Source organism: Amphibalanus amphitrite, unplaced genomic scaffold (assembly GCF_019059575.1).
Source record: "Amphibalanus amphitrite isolate SeventyFive unplaced genomic scaffold, NRLGWU_Aamphi_draft 000484F_arrow, whole genome shotgun sequence".
NCBI classification, from domain to species: domain Eukaryota; kingdom Metazoa; phylum Arthropoda; class Thecostraca; order Balanomorpha; family Balanidae; genus Amphibalanus; species Amphibalanus amphitrite.
In genome coordinates this window covers 443,372-464,384 of record NW_024881978.1, presented here as the reverse complement: position 1 = coordinate 464,384, position 21,013 = coordinate 443,372, and the positions used below count along the sequence as shown (strand labels likewise).

Below are 21,013 nucleotides of genomic sequence, written 5' to 3'. Positions count from 1 at the left end.
GGAAATGGAATCCGCGTCGGCGACCCACTTTAGTTCCGAAGCGGTTCACGGCTATCTATTTGTACTTTAATTTTATTATAATATTATGATTCTATTTATATATATTTTGATTTTAACTCCTCATATTTAAGGCTAATGCAACTTCTGCACTCCGCCTTAGGTTTCTTTACAAACCTACACATTTAATTCCCTTGATTGTCCTAAGATGCAAATGTAGCTAAATGAATAAGTACACAAGTAAGCATGTACGTGGTGCACTAATGCGTTCTCTTATTCAGCAAATTATTATCATCGTGTCAGCTCAGTCTTGGGAAAATGTAAGAACAGTCTTGGAATTGCTTAGCTAAGAACAAGCAGGAGTACATATACAACAGAATTCATACAATAGAGCGCATACATTTGAGAGACGTATCGTCTCTAATAAATTGTCCTCCAGGCTCCAGCGATTGGCTGTTGCACTTCAACGGTCTCTTGAAGTGCCGGATCGATGCGTGCAGGAGTTCCCCTGCACCAGTCACCGCGTTGGACGATTTACCGACGTACACGGTCCCGCCGCGGCTACCCCCAGGCCCGGTATCGTCGGTGCCTACACTGGGAGGGCGACGGGCCGACGGCGGTAGGGTCGACGGTGCCGACGGGCCGACGGCGCCGGCGCTGGCAGCGTTCCGGCTCCCCGCCGCTACCGTCAGCTGACTGGCCCGACCGGTGTGACGGCGACGGAGACTGCGGGTATTCAATGGTGAGCAGATGGTGCGCATCTTTGAGTAGAAATTGACAGTTAACTTAGTTTGCCACGGAGTAGAGAGTTTCCATTTTCGTTTGAATGTGTTACGGGCTTGGATGCCGATCCACCACACGGATTTATTTTGACTGGAGGCTCGTCTATGTACTATACCTATATCGCAGCAAAGGCATTCCGTTACACAGCCAAACACCAACTTGTCGAATGACTGACACTGAACAGTTGACACATGTCATGGGTGCGGGAAGATGGCGGCTCTTTTGATTATCTGACCCCGACATATCTGTTGCTGCCTCTGGTGACCCTGAACTCTGACCCCGCCTGGACCCAGCGGTGGCGCCACCCTCCTACCGTTCCAGTCAGTCGTCCTGGAGCCTTCACCCACCCGCCATGAAGTACCAGAGCACGCGAGGACTGGAGAAGGGCGTCTCCTTCAAGGATGTCCTATTTGCAGGCGAGTGGCCCATTGATAGATGAAGAAGCGATCGGGATCTAACGACAACCGGCTTAGGTGAATAACGTCACTTTATAGGCTGTATTTCTAAGAGCTAAGCGTTTTAAGCTCGACATAAGTTTTGCTTATTGCCACTTAACATTGTACTTTAATGGTGTGCAAACACTTCATTACATCATTAGCACCGAACAATGATTGAATATCGTAATAATGTGTAGATAATTTCTCAAATATGCTATGAGCGATATTTAGTTAAGTTTCGCTGAACTTCGTATAAACGTTCAACATTCCAGGATACAGCAAGGATGGCGGCCTGTACTTCCCGGAGAGGGTACCGAAGCTGTCTCAGGAGCAGCTGGAGTCGTGGTCGAAGCTCAGCTACCCAGACCTCCTGACCGAGATCCTGTGTCTGTATATAGACCCGTCTGAGCTCAGCAGAGAACAAATCATCGGTGAGCGAGAGGTATTCGGGAGATTCAGTTATGACATATATTTATTGGTTTAAAACTTCATCTTTTTGTGTTCAGCTCCCGCCTAGTTCGATTGACTCGCCGGTGTCATTATAATTTATCCTCAATCGTATTTATTGATGGAGAGATTGGAGCGATTTTATATGTGATGACGATGGCCAGACATGTTCAACATAACTGACTTATGTGTACCTTTCCGGGCAGATCTGGCGACCGGCTCCTTCTCTCGTTTCGAAGTGCCCGAGGTTATGAGGGTAGCAGAGCTGAAGAACGACCTACGAGTGTCCGAACTCTTCCACGGACCCACGCTGGCCTTCAAGGATCTGGGACTCGGCGTGGTGGCTCGTTTGCTGGAGGTACGAACAGAAGCATCGATTGCTTTGTAATTCTTATTCTGTTATCGAAATAAAAACGTTTTATTATTATTTGAACATGCAAATCGTATTATTTCAGGGAAAGCGGCTCGAGCAACCCTTTAACATTGGCGATATGTCTGGTACTTCGTTCTTACGCATGGAGGCTGCTCAGTCCTCATAATCGGATTCCATGTCATGAATGATCATGTAAAGCCGATGGTGTCATTGCCTGTTTCTTCCTACAACCCCCCCCCCCCCATACTGGCAGACGTTCCTGTCCGCCTCCGGTGAGCGGTGTCTGATCGTGGTAGCCACCTCTGGCGACACGGGCAGCGCGGCCATCCAGGCGGTGCGCGGCCTGGACAACATCGACATCGTGGTGCTGCTGCCGCACGGCCGGTGCACAGAGATCCAGGAACTGCAGATGACCACCTGCATCGACGACAACGTGCACGTCTTCGCCGGTAAGGCATGACGGAAAGAGGTTTGATTGTGGCGTCGCGATGGTGTTCTAGACTTACAAAAATAAGGCGGGCGGCCCGGAATCATGCATTGTTGTTTCTATTGCAGCGGACGGGAACAGCGATGAAATAGATGTGGAAGTGAAAAGCATATTCGCCGATACCGAGTTTGTCAAGAGGCATCGTGTGATATCATCCAATTCCATCAACTGGGCTCGAGTGCTATCACAGGTAAGGGCTATACCTATCATTTTTCTACTCTCTTAGCTGCTGCGGAAAACGTAACCAAAGCGTTTTATTAAAGTTTTAGAACATTTTCAATCGCTCATAAACATCTCCACAGCTCATCTTTTTATTTCGCATGTAATATAACAATGTTAATCGTTGTTTATGTTGTCATATCTAATAATTGTTCAGCTAATTTGCTGGAGTGTTACTATTTGCCAACAGATGACGCACTTTTTCTACGGCTACTTCCGTACATGCGCGAAAGTGGGTGACGTAGTCGAGATGGTTCTGCCCACTGGAGCCGCAGGAAACATTACCGGTTGGTAGAACTCCCTCCCTTCATCAAAGTTTGAGAATCGAGCATTGTTAATATGAAAACAGTTATTTTAGTATGCTCTGTAACACGTTCTTTCCAAAATAAACAGGATCACTTATCATCCGCGCCGTAATCTGTGACAGTCTGACTGTGCCTGTGCTCGCTACAGCCGGCTGCGTGGCCGCCCGGATGGGTCTGCCCGTCCGGCTGGTGGCGGCCGTCAACACCAACGACATCGTCTACCGCAGCCTCAGCAGCGGCGATTTCTCCAAGGCGGACGAGGTGGTGGTGTCGCTCGCACCGGCCATGGACATTCAGGTGACGAGAATTAAATCAGCCAAAAGGATGAAAAGACGTCAGCGGCGACAAAATGGATTAGTGATGACATTCACTTGTCCTCCTTCGCATAGCGCACTCCGATGCATTAATTATGTGGTAGTATTAGATTAGATTGTGTGACAGGTGTTTAAGATTATCGTGCTTATTGGTACAACCAAAAGGTATATTTTTACGTGTTTATACCTCTAATTCTAGGTTCATACGTATCCAATATTCACACTCACAGGTGCCTTACAGCATGGAGAGGCTGATGCTGCTGTTCAGCGACCACAACACGGAGCTGGTGAAGACGATGATGACGGAATTTGAAGCCAACGGTCGGGTCCAAATTGACGCTCAAGTTCTGAAGGAGATGCAGAAAGTTATTGTTGGTGAGGAAAAAGGAAGAGTCGAAGATTGATTTATATTTTCCGCGGCAAAGTAAATGGCATATGTGTAGGTAATAGCTGTTTAACCCGCGCCCTGCTGGGGGGTGTTTGAACACCCCCTTGTGGTTTTTCGCGAATATCTCTAGCCGTTTTTGGTACACCTTATCATACATCAATTCTACACATGTTGTGAAAATTTCAGACCAAGGTCATTCAAGGTCAGGTCACCAGGTCACTTGAAGTGACCTCACCTCATAAAAAGTTTCGATGTCTGTCATAGCTACACCGAGTGACCGATCGCTTTGAAACTTTCAGAGATTGCTAAGAGCAATAGCACGTACAAAATGTATATCTCAGAATTTTGATATCGGTGATCTAAGGTCGGTCAATTTTGCGACCTCCCCATTATAAGTCAATGGGAGAAAATTGAAATGCGCCTCTTTCGGACGAAAGACATTATAAACACTCCCAAGCACTGAATTACAAGTGGTTTAGACACACTGAACATGAAAATGGTGTCCGTGACCCCTGTTTATGCCCTGAGGTCATCTTAGGTCACGAATGGTATCTAACAGTTTTTCGCAAATAACTTTTGATAGAGGCATGCTAGAGCGATGAAAACGCATTAGATGTGTTCAGCTCGACGATACGGGTCGACTGATCTGCAACATGACCCTTTCAGGTCAGGTCATGACCTTGACCTGAGGTCAAATTTTCAAGGTGACCTTTCAAGGTCAAGTTATAGTTCATTCGATGCGTCTTGACGAGAGGAACACGATGCCGGTAAAAGTAAGCTCGTGCAAGGCTTGGGTCAAAAGTTATTACAGAAAAACTGTTTCCGAAAAACGGCTATTTTTGCAGTTTTTGCCCCCTGCAGGCAAAACCGTTGACGTTAGGTCAAATCTGAGAGGCCACTCAGAAAGGGCGTTAATAGGGTTATCGAATGCGCTTTTCTGCGGCGCTGTAGCTCTATTGGTTCCCGAGTTATGCGTTGGCATCTTGGAAATTGTCGACATTCGACCTGGAAATCGGCGAAATTTTGCCTTCAATGACCTCTGGTGACCTGACCTTTGACCTGAGCAAAAAATTGACCGAAGTGATTTCCTCATTATTTTTGACGCTCTTTCGAACGCCGCCTTCCGCGTATCGCTACGTGGCCCAGGAGCCGAGTTAGAAGGGGGAGGGGTGTTCAGACCCCCCCCCCCCCAGCAGGGCGTGGAAATCCAGGACCCCCAGCCGGGCGCGGGTTAATGTCTGAAGTCTGATTGGCCTTTTTGAATCGTGTGGAATCCAAAAATATCACCTGCTAAGGTATTGACCTCTCGAGCATTTTAATTGTAGATTATAAAGAAACGTCTTTCTAATTTCGCCAGATTCGTATTTCTTCTAAAGAACAAATTGCATGACTCTGCGGATGAAGTCTGCCTGATTTAATGATACATATTTCTCTCTGTGGATCTCCTCGCAGACGCCCAGGTGGTGCCGGACGACGCCATCAGTTCTACGCTGACCCGCTGCTGGGAGGAGAACCAGTACACGCTGTGTCCGCACACGGCTACGGCCGCCCACTACCACTACTCCCACGTCAGGTACAGCGTGACGACTGTCCGTTACGATCGTTTTTTTTTTACTAAAGAAACGATCATCATATTTCTCACGATGCAGTTAATCTTTTTTATGTACTTTTTGAACAGTTTCACCTCTGAATGACTGTGACAGAGACATGAATGTCCTTGTAAATGTATATTTAGTAACCGGTGTCCGATGGAATCATCCCTGACTTCAAATTGTCATATAAGTTGAATAACCATGAAACTTTTTGTAATTGAACTTTTATTACGTCCAGCTCTATGTCGAGCCCCAGAACCTGTTACACCCCACCCCCTCCGGTTTTGTCACCCTCAGGCCGGATGGACCGCGGCGTCTTTGCGTGGCCACGGCCGGCCCGGACAAGTTCCCCGAGGCGCTGCAGGGCGCCGGGGTGCCGTTCCAGCCCTGCGAGAGGATCCGCCAGCTGCACTCGATGCCCACCCGCTCGGAGCCGATGGAGCGCGGCCAGGACTGGGAAGCCATGCTCCGACAGAAGATCGAGGCAGTGTCAGCCGTCAGGGAGGCCGGCGGTCTGTAGAGGGTGCTGGCGGGCCGCCGAGAGAGGACGATAGGAAGGATGATCCGGACGGTGCATCGTGCTAAAATGTTCGGGTCACCAGACCCTATCTGCCTGATCCTGGCCATTGGTGCTACCGAAGTGTTAAAGAATATTTTTATTGAAGCTTGTAGAATGCAATGAGACTGGAGTGGAAACTGAAAGGTACTGACTGCGAAGTGTGAGTCTGCAAGCGGTTGATAGCGAGTGGGCAGGAGGAGAGAAGAATCGACTAAATAGAATCGATACCGCTTTTGGGTCTCTCTTGCACTTTGCTAAATGAGCCTCACAGCTAACGAGAATATTCAGCCACAGAGTGCCAAACTATTGAGTTATTAGTTACACGACATGGCTGTGGTGGGAGTGAGGATGTTGTCAGCTACGTCAACGAAGCAGAGGGGAGGGGTAAAGAACGTGACATTTTTACGACATAGTCGGCGCTCAGTTGATAAAACGTCGGGCAGACGCAGACTTTTGTCCGGCTGCTGACCATGCTCATGGAGGTTCGACAAACATGCTAGTTGAAAAGGCAGCCCCAAAAGACATGTTCGCACGGCCCTCTAGCCGTCTTTCACGCCCATCAGCACCGGCGCGCCTTCTGCGCTTGTCAAATAATTTTATGATCGGCGGACCTGGAGGTAGCAGAGAAGTGTCAACACTCATCAATAGCTGCCCGCCCGCCTGTGTTACTTGAGTGCCTGTGGGGGGCTTGTTTTGTTAAGAGCATTCCTTTGGGGCCACGGCACCGCACAATGCCTCATGCTCCGCTCGGGAGGGCTTATGTGAACAGGCCCGTCCGACCCGGTTTCCCGGCAACGGGCTGATAAATGACAAACCCAGACTTCTATTAAAGGGACCCTCCCACCTTCAAAAAAGTTAATGAATTGGCACGAAAGTGATGTTGCTCGGTTCAGAAAGAGCGAAAACGAATATCTACCAAATTTCATCGAAAAATATTCACCGGTTTTCAAGATATTAGACTTTTACTTTTGTTTACTTTTTGGGATCTCCGCTGTTCCTAGCGACTTTATTTGAAAGTGCGGCATTTGTTGCGCGCAAAGCAGCATATACCACCGCGTGCTACCAAACGTTTTAGTAAAAGATTTAAAAATCGTTAGATCTCCGCTGACGTCACAAATTCTAAGGGGGCATACCAATGCACTAGCCCCTTAGAATCCGAAAACTGCAAGTTTGAAATTCCATATCTCCGAATTAAAGCATTTGGCGATGTTGTGAGTGCCCAAACCGGTATTTGCAGGCCATGGCCACCAATTTGGCTATCTCAACTCAAAACTAATGTTAAGGTGGGAGTGTCCCTTTAATTTTCAAAGGCTGTTTATTAGGTATTGAGGTAATTTCGCGCGTATGTTGTTTATGACTGCATTGCTGCACGAAGTCAAGTTTTATTCGAAACTTTCTAACAACAAAAAGATTATGTTCACGAAGTTAAATGTTAAATCTTTGTATTTGATACGATTATCAGCAAAAATAAAAATGCAAGAAGAAACTTTGTGTCAATAAAATATGGAGGTGCGACCGTGTGAGAACAGTAGGTGGGTATTACGGCTGTCATTTTAGGCACGTGTGGTCTGATCCACAACGCAGCATTAAATTTCGAAAGTTTGTGACGCTGCTTAGTGCTTTCTATTCAGAAACATAAGTTCGCATGGCACACGCTTCTACTGATAGACGTAAATAAATTCATTAACCATACCATAGATAACATGAATCGATAGATAAGATTCATGTTATCTATGACCATACATATAACGGATTAGGAGCTTGCCATCGCTTCACGGGTCATGCTCTTCAATGGACGGGTAAAGCGAACGTTGCAAGCTCCTCAAGCCAAGTTCTTCGTAATTGTTTTCTTGGCGTCGCCGTTTCCAAAGGCTTTCTCACCGTTTAAGCTGATGGAATGGTATGGGTGCAAGCTCTTCTCTGTTCCTACGTCGTTCGACCGGGAACCGTCCAGCGACGTTTCATCCTTCAGACGGCGAGTCAGGTACCGGTCGCACTGGGCTGACACCCGCTCCCGCAGTCTGACGAGCTGTTGACGGCGCCAGTTTCCCGTTCTGCCGTACAGCTGCTCCAGCGCTAGCAGCATCACGCTGGCCACAACTGCCAGCGGCACGATCAGCAGCATGGCCAGCAGGTTGGTCAGCGACAGCGGCCGGTAGTTGGCTGTAGGCGCGTCGCAGTCTCGCTGCAGCTGAGTCATCCACCTGTTGCGAATCCGGTCCACCAGGCCAGTCTCAGCCAGCTCCAGCATGGCCCTGTTAAGTTTGTCACGCAGCGCCGGGCGGCCCTTGGCGATCGGCATGTAGGCGCGGATCGGTGGGTTTGGCGGTGTGTCCAGCAGACGGACCAGCTTGCAGCTCTCCTGACCGATCGCGTACCGCAGTCTCCTGAAGTCGGCGTGGAAGAGAACTCTGTCGATGTTGAAGCCAGACTTGTTATCGTGAGTCGGGTAGAGTTCGATGTACCTGTCTCCATTCTCGACGCGTTGAAATATCTGCCGTTCGTGGGGCTTGTCGCTCACCTTCCAACCGTCGAGGATGCTCACTCCGGGCTCCATGGCGATTATCCAGTCTCTCTCGGCGGCGAACTCGTGCAGGCTGTGGAGGGGGCGGCTCGGGGTCGGCACGGTCAGGTGGCACATCAGCTTGGCCGTGTAGCTGGCGTACAGCAGCATGCCCAGGATCCAGCTGGAGAGGGTGACGGTGCGTGCCGCCAGCGAGTCGGGCATGGTGTCCCAGCCCTGGCCGACCACCGAGCGCAGCGTGTTCAGCAGACACGAGCCCCACGACATCTGACCGGCGACGAGCTCGCTCTCGGAGATGCCGCGACCGACCCGCACCGTGACGTGCAGCAGCACAGAGATAACCAGCAGAGAACCGAGCAGCATCCACCAGACGTCCTCGTGCAGCGGCCGCAGCAGCGACGCGAACGTCTTGGCGCGCAGCTCGGGTGCCGTCACCGGCCCGCTGCGCACATAGAAGTCGTCCTGGTACCAGCTCACGGGGATCACGTCCAGAAAGTCGATCACTGCCGTCCGGTTGGAGGTCATGCCGAGCCAGCTGAGGGCCAGGTCGGCTCGACCGTACGTCAGCTCGCCGGTCACACCGGTCCACGTGCGGTTGCCGGAGAGACGTCCGTAGCCGCCGCCTGTCAGCGGGATGATCCTGTAGCGTAAGTCCACCATGCAGGCCAGCATCTGCCACAGCTGGTAAAGGTAGCCGTCGTAGGTGTGGCTGCCGTTTTCGTGATGTGTGATGAAAAAGTACGGCGGATCGTGAAACGCTGAGATACGCAGTTCTTCATCTTTCGGAACCGCAGTGTTCGGTTCAACGCTGGCCCAGCTTGGCCCCATGGAGACCAGGCCAGCGCAGCGCGCCATGGCTCACGCGACGAGCCCCCACCGGCGTCTCCTCGGGGTCTGGCAGGAGACTTTGTGCGCTTATTGCGGGCTTAGCAAGACGTCGATGGCAATCGCAATCGATGTGGCTGTTCCAGCTGACCGCATGGCGGTTCTTCGTAATAACGCTATAGTGCCGCTGCTATTGTCCTTTGAGTGTTATGTTGCCGGGCATACCGAGTTGGGCCACACAAGCTCCTGATCGTAATTAATTCAGTGACGTCAAGATGTTTGCTGTATAAACAGGGGTGTGCTGGTAGTTTGACGAGCTTGGGTCTTGGGAGAATGATGGGCCTGCAGCTGTTCTTACGCACCTACTTAGATAGATACGGACTCATTTGTTCAGGCTGATGGTATAGCCAGTGGATTGTTGAGGAAAGAAAAGGAGTGCATTGAACGCCCTCAATTTTTATTTAAACGCTCAATATCTTGAATCGATGAAGCGCACCGCTTGTGGCTGGATATCTGCACCTAATACCTAATTGCCAGTGAACCGCGAATCATCATCATCATCATCATATATATATATATATATATATATATATATATATATATATATATATATATATATATATATATATATATATATATATATATATATATATATATATATATATATATATATATATATATATATATATATATATATATATATATATATATATATATATATATATATATATATATATATATATATATATATATATATATATATATATATATATATATATATATATATATATATATATATATATATATATATATATATAGGTAGGTACACTGAGGTACATGGACTGCACAGGGAGAGCAGGCTGCTAAGGACCCGTGTAACCAAAAGAAGGCTATCGGAGGTCGGATCTGGGAAGGCCACCGGCCACGGGCAAAATAATTCAAATCCAAACGATCTACAATCTTACCAGAAGGCAAGAATGCAAGCCTAGCTATATAACTATCAACCCTCGCCCGACCTGGCTATTGGTTTTCTACATACGCGCCGGCCAAGGGGGGGGGGGCGTACGACCCCCCCTCGCCGTTTCGTACTTGGTGGAGCAAGCGCGTTGCGGAAAAAACGAGCGTGTGCGCCGTTACGAGATGCAGAGATTGATGCCCGATTTTAGCCCTCGCCGGCACAGGCCATTTTGCGTCCTTCGACGGCACAAGGGGGGGGGGGGGGGGTGTTACGACCCCCCTCTCGCGTTTGGCCCCTGATCGAGCTAGAGCTTCGTGGAAAAAACGAGCGTGTTGCCCGTCACGAGAGGAAGCCGATGATATCCAATTTTAAGGTCCTAGGTCATCGGGTGACCTTCCAGGTCGGGGTCAATGACCCGAAAATCTGGAAAATCGGGACCGGTTAGAAAGTCGTAAAGTGTGGCTGCTACCTTTGGGGTTTTCCGGGGTGCTGATCACGAATATCGTGTGAGTTTTGATCAGAGATGATATCTTTAAGCATTTAGACCAGGTTGGGTCAGGTCAGGTCAACCGGTAGGGGTCGTGACGGGTATTCGTAATGCGTGTCAACCGCCTCTGACAGCTTCGTAACATGTTACGAAGGCACCAAAACTACTTCGTAAATGATCAAATGGTTGCTAAATTCGAAATCAGCTCCAAAAACTAGCCTAGCCACATGTAAAACTCGAAAAAGTGAACCGAGGTCACCAAAGGTCAATGACCTGACCTGACCTTCAGGTGACCTTGACATCCACCCTAATGTATGGGAGCAACATCAAATCACATGTTTGAACGTTTGAAACCACGAAAAACTTGCAAACGCGCGGCTAATGCGAGCCGACATACGCCGAATCGTGATTCCGGCCAAACATGGTCTCGGAAAGTAGGTCACTGGTCAAAGGTCATTTGGGTCAGGGTCATGAAATTTTCAGGGTAGGTGTAAAATTGATCAATGAGAGGGTACTGAAAGTTTCGTCGCGATCAGCCGCTTTTTACGCGAGTTATTCGCAAAAAAACCTTAGCCCCCCCGTGCCGGCGAGGGTTAAGGTCCTAGGTCAACCGGTGACCTCTGAGGTCAGGTCAAGTGCCCCAAGGTACGGTTCAGTTTTTGGTGAATTACTTCGCAAAAAAACGGCCGCAGAGCTGTGATTTTGGCAGCATCAAGTTCGCCTCGCTCAGGTGCGTCGAATGATATACCTACTTTTTGTTTGGGTCAGGTCACTCAGGTCACGGTCAGGTCAGCGCCCCCAGGTCACGAAGCTGGTCGAAAGAGGTCTTGTCGCATATCATTCGATTCGGCAGGTCTTCCTGAGTCCATTGGTGGCTTTCCCGACTCGCTAGCTCAATTTGATCGGAAGTTATTGACGAGAAACTAATATGAACTTGATGGCGTCATAAATGACGTCACGCAAGGTCAACAAATCTGTAAGAATCTTGGGTCAACATTGCAAAAGTGACGCATCTAACCTTGCAAGGAGCGCATCAAATCACGATTCTGTGTGCGTGAGATAGTTGGATATCGTTCCCTGCGCCAGAATAGCAGTTTTCATGTTTCCCCATTACATATAATGGTGAGGTCACGAAAATGACCTGACCTCATATGACCTTTAGGAAAAATCCGAGATATACCTACAAGTTGTGAGACTCGTAATGGATACTAGATTCTGCAAGTTTCATTTCCCTGTGAAAGCTCCTCTGGCAGTGAGGGCGTTGCGAAGTTGCGACCTGAAGACCGTGCAGAGGTTCACTTATGACGTCATAGGTCAGTGACCTGACCTGACCCGAAAATGCGGTTGGTGTCAGAAGATCCGGCTTGTATTAAAGGTCAGGTATGTCAAGTTTCAGCTCTCTATCGCCGTCGTGATCGGAGCTATCGCGAAAAAAACGCTATGCGAGGGGGAACGGCACCCGTCCCCCCCTCGACCGGCGAGGGTTAAAATCTTCCTGGACGATAGCGATGCTAAGTTCAGTAGCCGCGGAACACCTTCAATTAAGGGGGGGGGGGGGGGCACTGCCGACTTTTGGTCCCATTCTTTCCATGCAACGCCCATAGTGATAGGGCTAATGTTAAAATGTCAAAATCAAAGAGGGGCACGGTGCCCTCCCCGTTCCGCCGCCTATGGCTAAGCTCATTTGCCGGAAGATTCATTTTTTCTAGAAACAACATTACAACACCTACACAAACACTAAATATCTACGCTCAGATCAGAAACTTAAAAACTAAATCCGATGAAGCTCTGTGATTCAGTGCTTTTGATTCAGTGGCCGGTTTTTTTATTCAGTGGCCCTCATTTAGTATAAACTGGTTAGAATGACGTCATATTCAGTCTTGGACCAATCAACGTCATGCATAGGTCAATCTCAAGTGTTTACGAATCGGTGATTGGTACATTTGGTGAACGATACTCGCAAAGAAAGAGTTTGAACAGTAAGTATAGATAATTCTCATAATTGTCTGTTACGCGTCGTAAGCGACTATTTTGCAGCGAGGTTGAGTTTACAATTTGCCAACAATTTGCATTATATGCTGATGCTTTGTTATAATTTATTTTTGACGTTTGGTTATCGAAGAAAAGGTAGGTTGAGGCGAGTGCAGGGTTCTTCAAGATAGGCAAGATTGAAGATTCTTCAAGGCCATATATATATAGAGGCAGAGAGAAGAGCAAGAGCAAAGCCGTAGGGGTATATCAATATTGATATCATCATCAGAGATGATATCAATATCATCAGAGAGTAGAGTTCCTAATTGGATAGTTGTGTGCCAATAACCAGACCTTTTCGTAGTACTAGCCGTGAAAAGGTCAAGGAAAATTGAAATAAATATGCTGGCAGCTGGCTAAGCATGACGATGATTCACATGCTAAATTACAAGTAGAATTTAGATTAAATTACAAGTAGAATGCCTAGCAGAGCTGGCTAGCAGCTTCATACTTCTTGAGTTCTTGGACAGGTGACAGTTCTGTTTGTTATCTTGTTATCTTTTAGTAGTGTCGGTTTTAATTTGTAGGCATTTCCCATATTTTGGGATGATAGACCAAGCGATTTCAGCAATAGATTGAGCAGCAGGCTACCATTCAGTGTTTAGGTTGTTTCCACTACTCATTTAGGGTAGACCGGGGCAAGTCGCCCTGCCAAGGTAAAAAGCCTCACCGATGTTTCTCGGAACTGGCAGAGTTCTGGGGAAACATCCTCTCTTCTATAAAACGTGCACTATATGATCATTATATGAGCAGACTGGAAAGAAATTGTGATGACTCTTTCGGGAGATTTAGCCAAAAATGTGTTTTTTGAGTGATTTTTATGTTTTGTTGTCAGATTATGCATCATGGCATTCTTTTATGGTCCACATCAGGTTAACAACTTTTATGTATTTTGAACAACTATTTTCTAACGCTTATCATGCCAGGTTGGTTTGTGTGAAATTATGTCTTGCTGGAGTGCAAAGCGTTGTTCTCTGACCGAACTACGTGATGGGGTAAAACGCCCCAGTAGGTCGCGGGGCAAAAAGCCCCATGGGGATTTTTACCTCATGTGTTGTTCGGGCTACCCACTACCCACCGAACATTAGACTAATGTTCGGTAGCTGGCGAACAGTCAGTAAGTTTCTATGCCTTTATGTGTATTTTTCTCAGCAACTGGATGGCAAAGGAAGTATTCTGTAAATATTTGCATTGCAATAATTTATTATTTGGTCTTATGAGGCAGGTGAAAAACCTACTCATACAATAGTATCATAGCTGAACACCTGACGGGATGGAATGTGCTAACTTCAGAGCCGTGCCTCCAGAGGTCTAACGGACCTCTCACATAAACTACCATGCTAAATCTGTAATCTTAAGTATGGGGCTACTTGCCCCAGGCCGTGGGGTGTTTTGCCCTGGGGTTGGGGCAAAATGCCCCATTTGCAGTTGCTTCACAAATCACTTCCTAGCTTGGAGTCCGATCACAAGTGAAGGAATTTGAGGGGTGCAATTTAAAGTAAAATGTCCAAAGAACGCATTGAGCACAAATTTGGCCTTCCAGGTGATGTGGGACAAAATTTATGTAGCAAAATAAATTATCTGGGGCGTCTTGCCCCAGGCTACCCTACTGTTATTGTTCATTCGTGTGTGTCTAGTGGCTACAACTAAAATTGAGATTTTTCCTTATACGCGCACAGCTGCTCTGGAAACAGCTGGCCCCCGCCATTTTCGTAACTTTGAATTGACATGTTGTTCTTGTTCAACAGATGGATGAAGCGAAATCCAAGCCCCGTGACGACTGTTTGCCGCTGAGCAAAATTCGCACCATCATGAAGAGTTCGCCGGACATTGAGCTGGTCAGCCAGGAGTCTCTGCCGATCGTGTGCCGCGCCACGGTGAGTCGAGCTATGAGTCCCTGCCCCCTCCCAGTGACTGTTTGGCCCGTCCCACGCCCGCTGTTGGCCGTGCTGAGTCGGACGATCTCGACGTTCGTGTGAAACGATATCAGAGGGCGTGCCGTACAGGACCAGCTCCGTCGAGGGCGGAGTGTAGGTGGCGCGTCAGTCGTACATATGTACCGTGTGGCTGGCTCATCCGAACGGAGTTACTTGATCTAAAATATTTGCTTTTCTTATGAGTAGCACCAGATGTTTCTTCCATTTCGTGGAAGCACATTCATGGTATGTACTCCGAGATTTCAGCAAAGGTCAATTAGATTTAATGACGTTCATTGGAAGTCCTCCACAGAGCGATGTGGTGTGTTATTTTTCTCAGAAACTTGCAGTATTTTGGCTAACCCTTCTAGTGATGGAAGGTCTGTGATGTTTTTAATCGCTATTACAGGAAATGTTTATCCAACACTTCATAACGCAAGCCTATGTGCACAGCAAAGACAAGAAATGCATCGGCTATGGCGACATCGCCGTCGCAGTAGAGAATGAAGAAAACTTGCATTTCTTGTCAGGTGAATATCTTGGTCACTAAATCTAATGTTACTTGGTTCTTTCTGATCTTTTCAAAGTAATAATTTCATACATTTTGTTTATCATTTAATAACTGACATTGCCACTTCTGCTAGGTTTTTTTTTTTGTTGAAGTCCTCTGCGGAATACGTTCAAAAGAGAGTAAAATAAGCCTTCGTCATTCCCGCGAGAATTATGGCTCACATGCCATCAGATTAAGCGATTTTTGCCAGCAGTCAGCAGATAAGCAAGTTGTTTTCCCCTACTTTTGGCAGATATTCTACCACGGAAACGTCTAGCTGGCGAGTGCATAGATATGAGTAAGAAGAAGTCCTCAAGTCCGACGAAGTCCCACCCAGAGCCCCAGCGGTGATGTTCTGTACGTGCCTCCATAATGTTTGCTCCGTGGCGCAATGCATATGCTGTCTTCTTATTTCAGCGTTCCGTCTTGCAGGACCGCCCGTGGCCTTTGTTACGATGGAATGGTGATAAAGAACTGTTCGTTTTAGTGCTGTATTGCGTAGGTCTCCTCGCTCATCGTCATGTGTAAAAAATCATCCTATTCACACTGTATCCGTCAAGCTCACCTTTATAAATACAAACATTCCGATATACATAACACTATGTACTGCGCATGGATATCGACAGATAGCTTCGGGTCAGAGCTCAGTAGCATGCTGGTCAAAAATGGTCGAGTGGCACCTAATAATGCCACTTGGGAATTGTGAATTCACTTATGAAATTAAGTTTCACGGGCTGTTGCTGTTTTGAAATCTTGACCGTGATGCCACTTTTGACCAGAAAAAATAATAATAACCATGCAAAATACAAGCTGTGCACACAAACTATGCCCAATAGTCGTCCTTTGAACAATGCTATTGACAATGTCCTTGAGAAATGGTCGTCAACACGTCACGCCATTTTGATGTGGCTCGTCTGTCAAGTCACCATAACAAACTCGTCCTAACACACGTCACGCACGTAACAAATTGACACTGAATATGCCCATGTAACAACAATAACAACAACAAATAAAGGCTGCTCACTCCGACCTCGGCGCACCGGTATCCGATACCGATGCCCGATAACACTGCGTGTTCAGAGGCTGTCGGGTTGCAGCAGGCTGACCAGCAGTCTCGACACGCCGAGGCCCGACAGAGCGCCAGGGAAGATATAATGCCACGCTACCGCTCAGTAACGCCGGTCTTTGGCCGTCGCTACACTCGGCAGTCTTTGTGTGTCTCCCTCCCTCCCTCCTTCCACCTTCTCATTCGCAACGGAGCACGACTTCCAACTTGCTGCGGAATTCAGACGCTTGGTACTACTTCGAAAGGAACAGCCATCTCCCTCTCACATCAATTCATAAACGAGTGTTGATTCTGTTCTCTCCAGCACTGTCATTTCGCAGCCAGTGGAAGTCGTCTCTGCCGTTGAATCTGCCGCCCTGCTGGCGGCCTAGACCACCTTGTTTCCGCGCGCCATCCACCGTTTGGTGAGCACTCCGAACACGGTGCAGATGTAGACGAGCGCGAGCAGCGCGCAGGTGACGGACAGCGCCAACACCGAGCTGCGCGTGGGACACTTCTCCAGCAGCTCCACCTCCTCCGGGAAGCCGAACGCGTTCGTGGCTGTGGGGAGAGAGCAATATTTCGTCAGAGTCAGAGCATTCAGATAAGAGAATGTCTGGAGTAGAGCAGCGAATGTATCTTGTCTGCAAATGGTAATGATGTGATGAGATACGTAACTCTGTTTGCTCATCTCCAAGTTCAGTGCATTGTTAAGTTTATGCTGCCAGTTTTGCAGTCCCAGCACCCTAAAGCCCCCATCATCTCCTGTCGTTGAAATCGAGCAACCAATGGTGAGACAGCAGCCAAGCCTCTCGCAGAAAACTTACAGCCGTCGGCAGCCGGGTTGGCTCGTCGCCGGTCCTGCGGCCACGCGTCAGCGGCCGGCTGGGCGGCTTTCTCGGAGGTTTTCACGGCGTCGTCACCCAGGTCGAGCACCAGGATCTCCTGGCTGAGGGTCATCGACTCGGGGTCCTCGCTGTTTCCGGCCGAGCGGTCGCCGGTCGATGCGAGCACCGAACGCTTCCTGCGGCCCCAGGACTGGAACTGCTGCCGGCCGTTGTTGCATTGTGCCTGGAGACGAGACGTTGGGCAGTTATGGGAAGGTTGTGTTCAATTCACTAGGTGGTGGTAATGTGCTATTCGTCAAGCATTTCTAGCTATGTCACGGTCCCATTTACGGTCACGTTTCTTATAAGTTCATGACGATCTGGACTGAACACCTGCATCATTATGTTGTGTCGCCTGGTACTTGAACTGGAAGGCGCCAGCCCATTTGGAACACGCGTGAAACGATCTCCTTCTCGTCGTGTTCAAAGCCAGTTAGCCGGCCGATGGGATCGTGGTGACGGGACTTACCGGTTCACATGGTCCCAGGCAGTACTTGACGTTGCATTGGAAGATGACGCCGTACGACTCGGTGAAGCGGAAGGCCTCGTAGCGCGACTCGAGCGCGTACACTTGGGAAGTGAAGCGCGGGAAGATGTTTGTGTCCACCGGACATCTGTAGTGCAAAATGATTTGTCAGCGGTCTTTCGTTGCCGTTGAGGGTTGGCTTTTCAGCAAGTTGATATAGAGAAAATAGAGTTGGAAGTCCAGTTATTTTGAAAATGAAAGATGGCTGAAATGCACGATGATCAAGGTGCCTTTTTAACGAGTAGGGTAGGTACTTGTCAACGTTTTCTTACCCGTTCTCATCGATGATTCGGAACGTGCTCCTGGCGTCCTTGGCCATGGCCACGCAGTTGCGGGCAAAAATGCCGTAAGGTGCTGAAAAGGAAAGTTTACTGATCAGTTCCTGAATCATTTATCATAGTAACGATGGGTATGCATTGAAAATATGAAAACTGTATTAGTCTTCAGCCGACCTCGTTCCTTATCTAGTCTTATATCCATAGCGCTTGTAGCGCTCGGCGCTAAGTGATCCAAGGAAGAAAATGGGACGTTTCCTTATAACGTTGATATTCACTTTTGCTGACTAAGCTGTCATCCCGTTCTGAACGCTTGCTGGCTGTACCCCGCGGCTGATGACCCCATCCAGACGCTCAACTCACTGTTTTGCGGGATTTCGATGCGGAAGCGCAGCTTATCTCCGATGCGGACCGTCTCCACCTCCCGGCCGACGTCGTTCAGGATGCTGATCCTCGGCGGCGGCGCCTCAGGAGCCGATGTGATGGAAATCATGTCCGGATCCCTGCAGTAGATGACATCCGAGAGTCAGGTGGTCGCTCTGGGGTGATTTATCTCAGACCTAAGCCATGAGCATATGGCTTGTTATTTGTGACTAAAGCTCTCTACTTTCTTATTGTCCATGACAAATGCTATCGCAAGAATTCTTCAATGAACTCACTATGTCTGTAATTGGGACGAGGAGGAGGGCAAGCTGTTGCTCTGCACTAACGCACAGTTTCAGTGATTGATGCAGATAATGTTTCTGCTTATCGGAGCGCTGATATCACATAATCTTTTCATGAAGCTGGTGAGCATGGTGACACGCGATTTTGAAAACCGGCTGTATTTTTATACAGACCTGATGGGAAGCATGCCGAAGGTTATGTTCTTGGAGGACATGTCGTAAGTGCAGCGCACCTTGTAAATCTTGTCCGTCTTGGTCATCACCACCGAGTGATGCTGCACCACCACTGTGTTGGAGTAGACGGTGCCCTGTAGAGGAGGAAGTGCAGATGGTTATGTGATTTAAATTCAAAGCTACTCTGATGGGCAACCTGTTTGACGTGACGACAGGAAGACTCGGCGTTCGTCTTTACTGCGCCTTGTGTCATTTTGAGACCGCCAGGGTCAACAGTTCTATACGATGCAAGGATCCCAATTCCCATGTGTGATCGCGTCTACTCACGATGGACTGAGTGTTGCAGTCCTGTCCGGAGAGGCTGAGGTCCAGCCGGAACTGGTCCGAACTGATGACGTCCACGTTGCAGGTCTCCGAGCGACCCAGGGCGTAGATGCGGCCATTGAACGGCTTGTTGGTGGAGACCTGCACCGCGATCCTCGTGTCCTTGCACTGAACCGTCACTGCGGGGAACGGAACTTCGTCAGCGAATTCATTGCATGGACTGCAAAGTTTAGAAAAGAGCCGTTAAGGTGATATTGTTTCGTATCAATTTGTTAGGACATTGGCACTACTCGCAAACATCGCAACATCTCGGGAATTACGAATATGTCTAGATGTCTGCGATTTTCCGGCTACAGTTCCTCCTACTTTCACAAAGCGAGTACACAGCTCGGGAACACCACAGCTGATCCGCTATGCCTCACCGTCGTAGCAGGTGCCTGTCGAGTCGCAGTTGATGTCGCCTTCCTGCGGCCCCGCCTGGTCGTTGCTGGGTGCTCCGGCGCCTCCGCCGATGTTGGGCAGGTCGGGGATGGTGACGACGGTAGGCTGGTCGCCGTCGTCAGACTCTGAAGAGTTAGACGACGGAACTCGTCAGGGGATAAGAGAATGAAAGGCTACGGAAGGCTGTTTAGGTTGAAGTGGTTGAATTGAGTAGGGTAGGCTGCAAGATGAAACATGAGAAGTGAAGTGGCAAGGTACCTACATACCTACCATTCCGAAACGGCAAGCCTTTGAGTTAGTTTAGAGGGTGCGTAGTATTCAAGATGTGCTTGTCACAGCATCTAAGAAGAGCAAGCAAGTTATCGGGTGATTAATAGATCCGGTTAGCTACGTCAAAGCTCGTGCAGTAAAGAAGAGCCAATGGGGTAAGATACCAAGCTAAGAGAGGCCATCTTTCGATGACAAGAATGAGAAAGAACAAATTCACGAGTGTGTTGGTGCTCTCTAAGCTAGGTGACCGCCTGTGCAGGCTGACCTGAGGTCGGGTCGATACCCACGGCGCCGGAGTCGAAGTTGACCGGGCCGGGGCCGCCGGCGTCGTAGTCGGCGTCATCCAGGGACCCTGTGTGCCGCCATCGGGTTAGTGGCGCGCCCTGACCCGCGCCGGTGGCCAGTCATGCGTTAAGTAGCGGTAAACCGGCGACGCACGGCCAATCATTCACGGGTTATCGGGTGCACTTCATCGAGAGGACGTAACAGTGTCCTTATGGTTAGTGTGTGCCTCATTGCGAGGTTATGGTCGAGTAGTCTCGGCAAGAGTCATGCAGTCAGTCGCCGTAATAGTGATGTAGTGATTCCGTCATGCGGTCAGTCGCTAGAGTAGTTAGCTGGTCATGCCGTCAATCGCTAATGAGTTGGTCATGCAGTCAGTCGCTAATCGCTAGTGAGTCGGAGAGTATGTCAGTCACCAATGAGTCGGAAAGCTGGGCGATCATCGAGTCTGAGAGTCGGTCAGCCAGTGGGTCGGAAAGTCGGTCAGCCAATCAAGTGGCCATTGCTCGGTAGCGTCCTTGGTCACGGGTAAGGACTATGTTGTCCTGATTTCAGTAAGATATAGGATTGGTCTCTTATTTGATATTTCACTGGGGTACGAGCACAACGAACGGGCGGCTCGGAAGAAACCCAGTTGTAAGAGCTAATCTGCGTCGTTCGCGTAATGATATCAATCGCACCTCAACTTACCTGCTGTTCCATCCTCGTCATCGTTGACATGGCTAAAAGGGCTGCTAGCATTGTGCTGAAACATGCGCACTTACTCCGTAACACCACATGCGAGCCTAACTGCACCCATCCCACCCTCTACACCCTTTCCACTTTCACCCTAGACGAGCACCTGAGCTCACCATGTAGACGTATTGGCCGTCCACACACTGATCACTCGGTCACAGCGAAACATTAGTATTATTTACCTACGTCGATTTTTT

General features: G+C 48.6%; 3 protein-coding genes and 1 long non-coding RNA gene across 8 annotated transcripts in view; 2 read left to right on the top strand and 2 right to left on the bottom strand.

Moving 5' to 3' along the window:
• The first annotated feature begins 566 nt into the window (after positions 1 to 566).
• On the top strand, positions 567 to 6,135 carry LOC122392387 (threonine synthase-like 2). Its single transcript, XM_043387193.1, has 11 exons — positions 567 to 739; positions 1,074 to 1,196; positions 1,490 to 1,648; positions 1,871 to 2,022; positions 2,291 to 2,486; positions 2,593 to 2,714; positions 2,934 to 3,030; positions 3,197 to 3,345; positions 3,593 to 3,737; positions 5,203 to 5,323; positions 5,640 to 6,135. Exons 2-11 carry the CDS (start codon positions 1,133 to 1,135, stop codon positions 5,860 to 5,862), a joined length of 1,428 nt encoding a protein of 475 aa, XP_043243128.1. The 5' UTR covers positions 567 to 739; positions 1,074 to 1,132; the 3' UTR covers positions 5,863 to 6,135.
• A 1,588-nt stretch (positions 6,136 to 7,723) lies between these two features.
• LOC122392378 (glutamate receptor-like) lies at positions 7,724 to 9,280 on the bottom strand. Its single transcript, XM_043387176.1, has one exon. It carries the CDS (start codon positions 9,278 to 9,280, stop codon positions 7,724 to 7,726), a length of 1,557 nt encoding a protein of 518 aa, XP_043243111.1.
• A 3,374-nt stretch (positions 9,281 to 12,654) lies between these two features.
• Positions 12,655 to 15,784, top strand: LOC122392386. Of its 3 annotated transcripts, none has more exons than XR_006258507.1 (4): positions 12,655 to 12,674; positions 14,475 to 14,603; positions 15,052 to 15,172; positions 15,446 to 15,784. It is a non-coding gene; the product is annotated as an uncharacterized LOC122392386 (long non-coding RNA). The 3 variants fall into 3 exon arrangements; XR_006258505.1 differs by lacking the exon at positions 12,655 to 12,674 and adding an exon at positions 12,724 to 12,822; XR_006258506.1 differs by lacking the exon at positions 12,655 to 12,674 and adding an exon at positions 12,899 to 12,922.
• LOC122392384 overlaps positions 15,728 to 21,013 on the bottom strand; it is a 30,003-nt gene continuing 24,717 nt past the window's right edge. For 2 of the 3 annotated variants that reach the window (XM_043387190.1, XM_043387191.1), the window contains 8 exons: positions 19,511 to 19,654; positions 19,092 to 19,267; positions 18,765 to 18,898; positions 18,289 to 18,428; positions 17,923 to 18,004; positions 17,594 to 17,738; positions 17,065 to 17,308; positions 15,728 to 16,798 (listed from right to left, as the gene is read on the bottom strand). In XM_043387190.1, the coding sequence (XP_043243125.1) occupies positions 16,626 to 16,798; positions 17,065 to 17,308; positions 17,594 to 17,738; positions 17,923 to 18,004; positions 18,289 to 18,428; positions 18,765 to 18,898; positions 19,092 to 19,267; positions 19,511 to 19,654 (1,238 nt within the window). In that variant the 3' untranslated portion in view covers positions 15,728 to 16,625. Of the gene's footprint in view, positions 16,799 to 17,064; positions 17,309 to 17,593; positions 17,739 to 17,922; positions 18,005 to 18,288; positions 18,429 to 18,764; positions 18,899 to 19,091; positions 19,268 to 19,510; positions 19,655 to 20,064; positions 20,152 to 21,013 lie in introns of all 3 variants that reach the window. The other variant, XM_043387189.1, reaches the window with a different exon arrangement.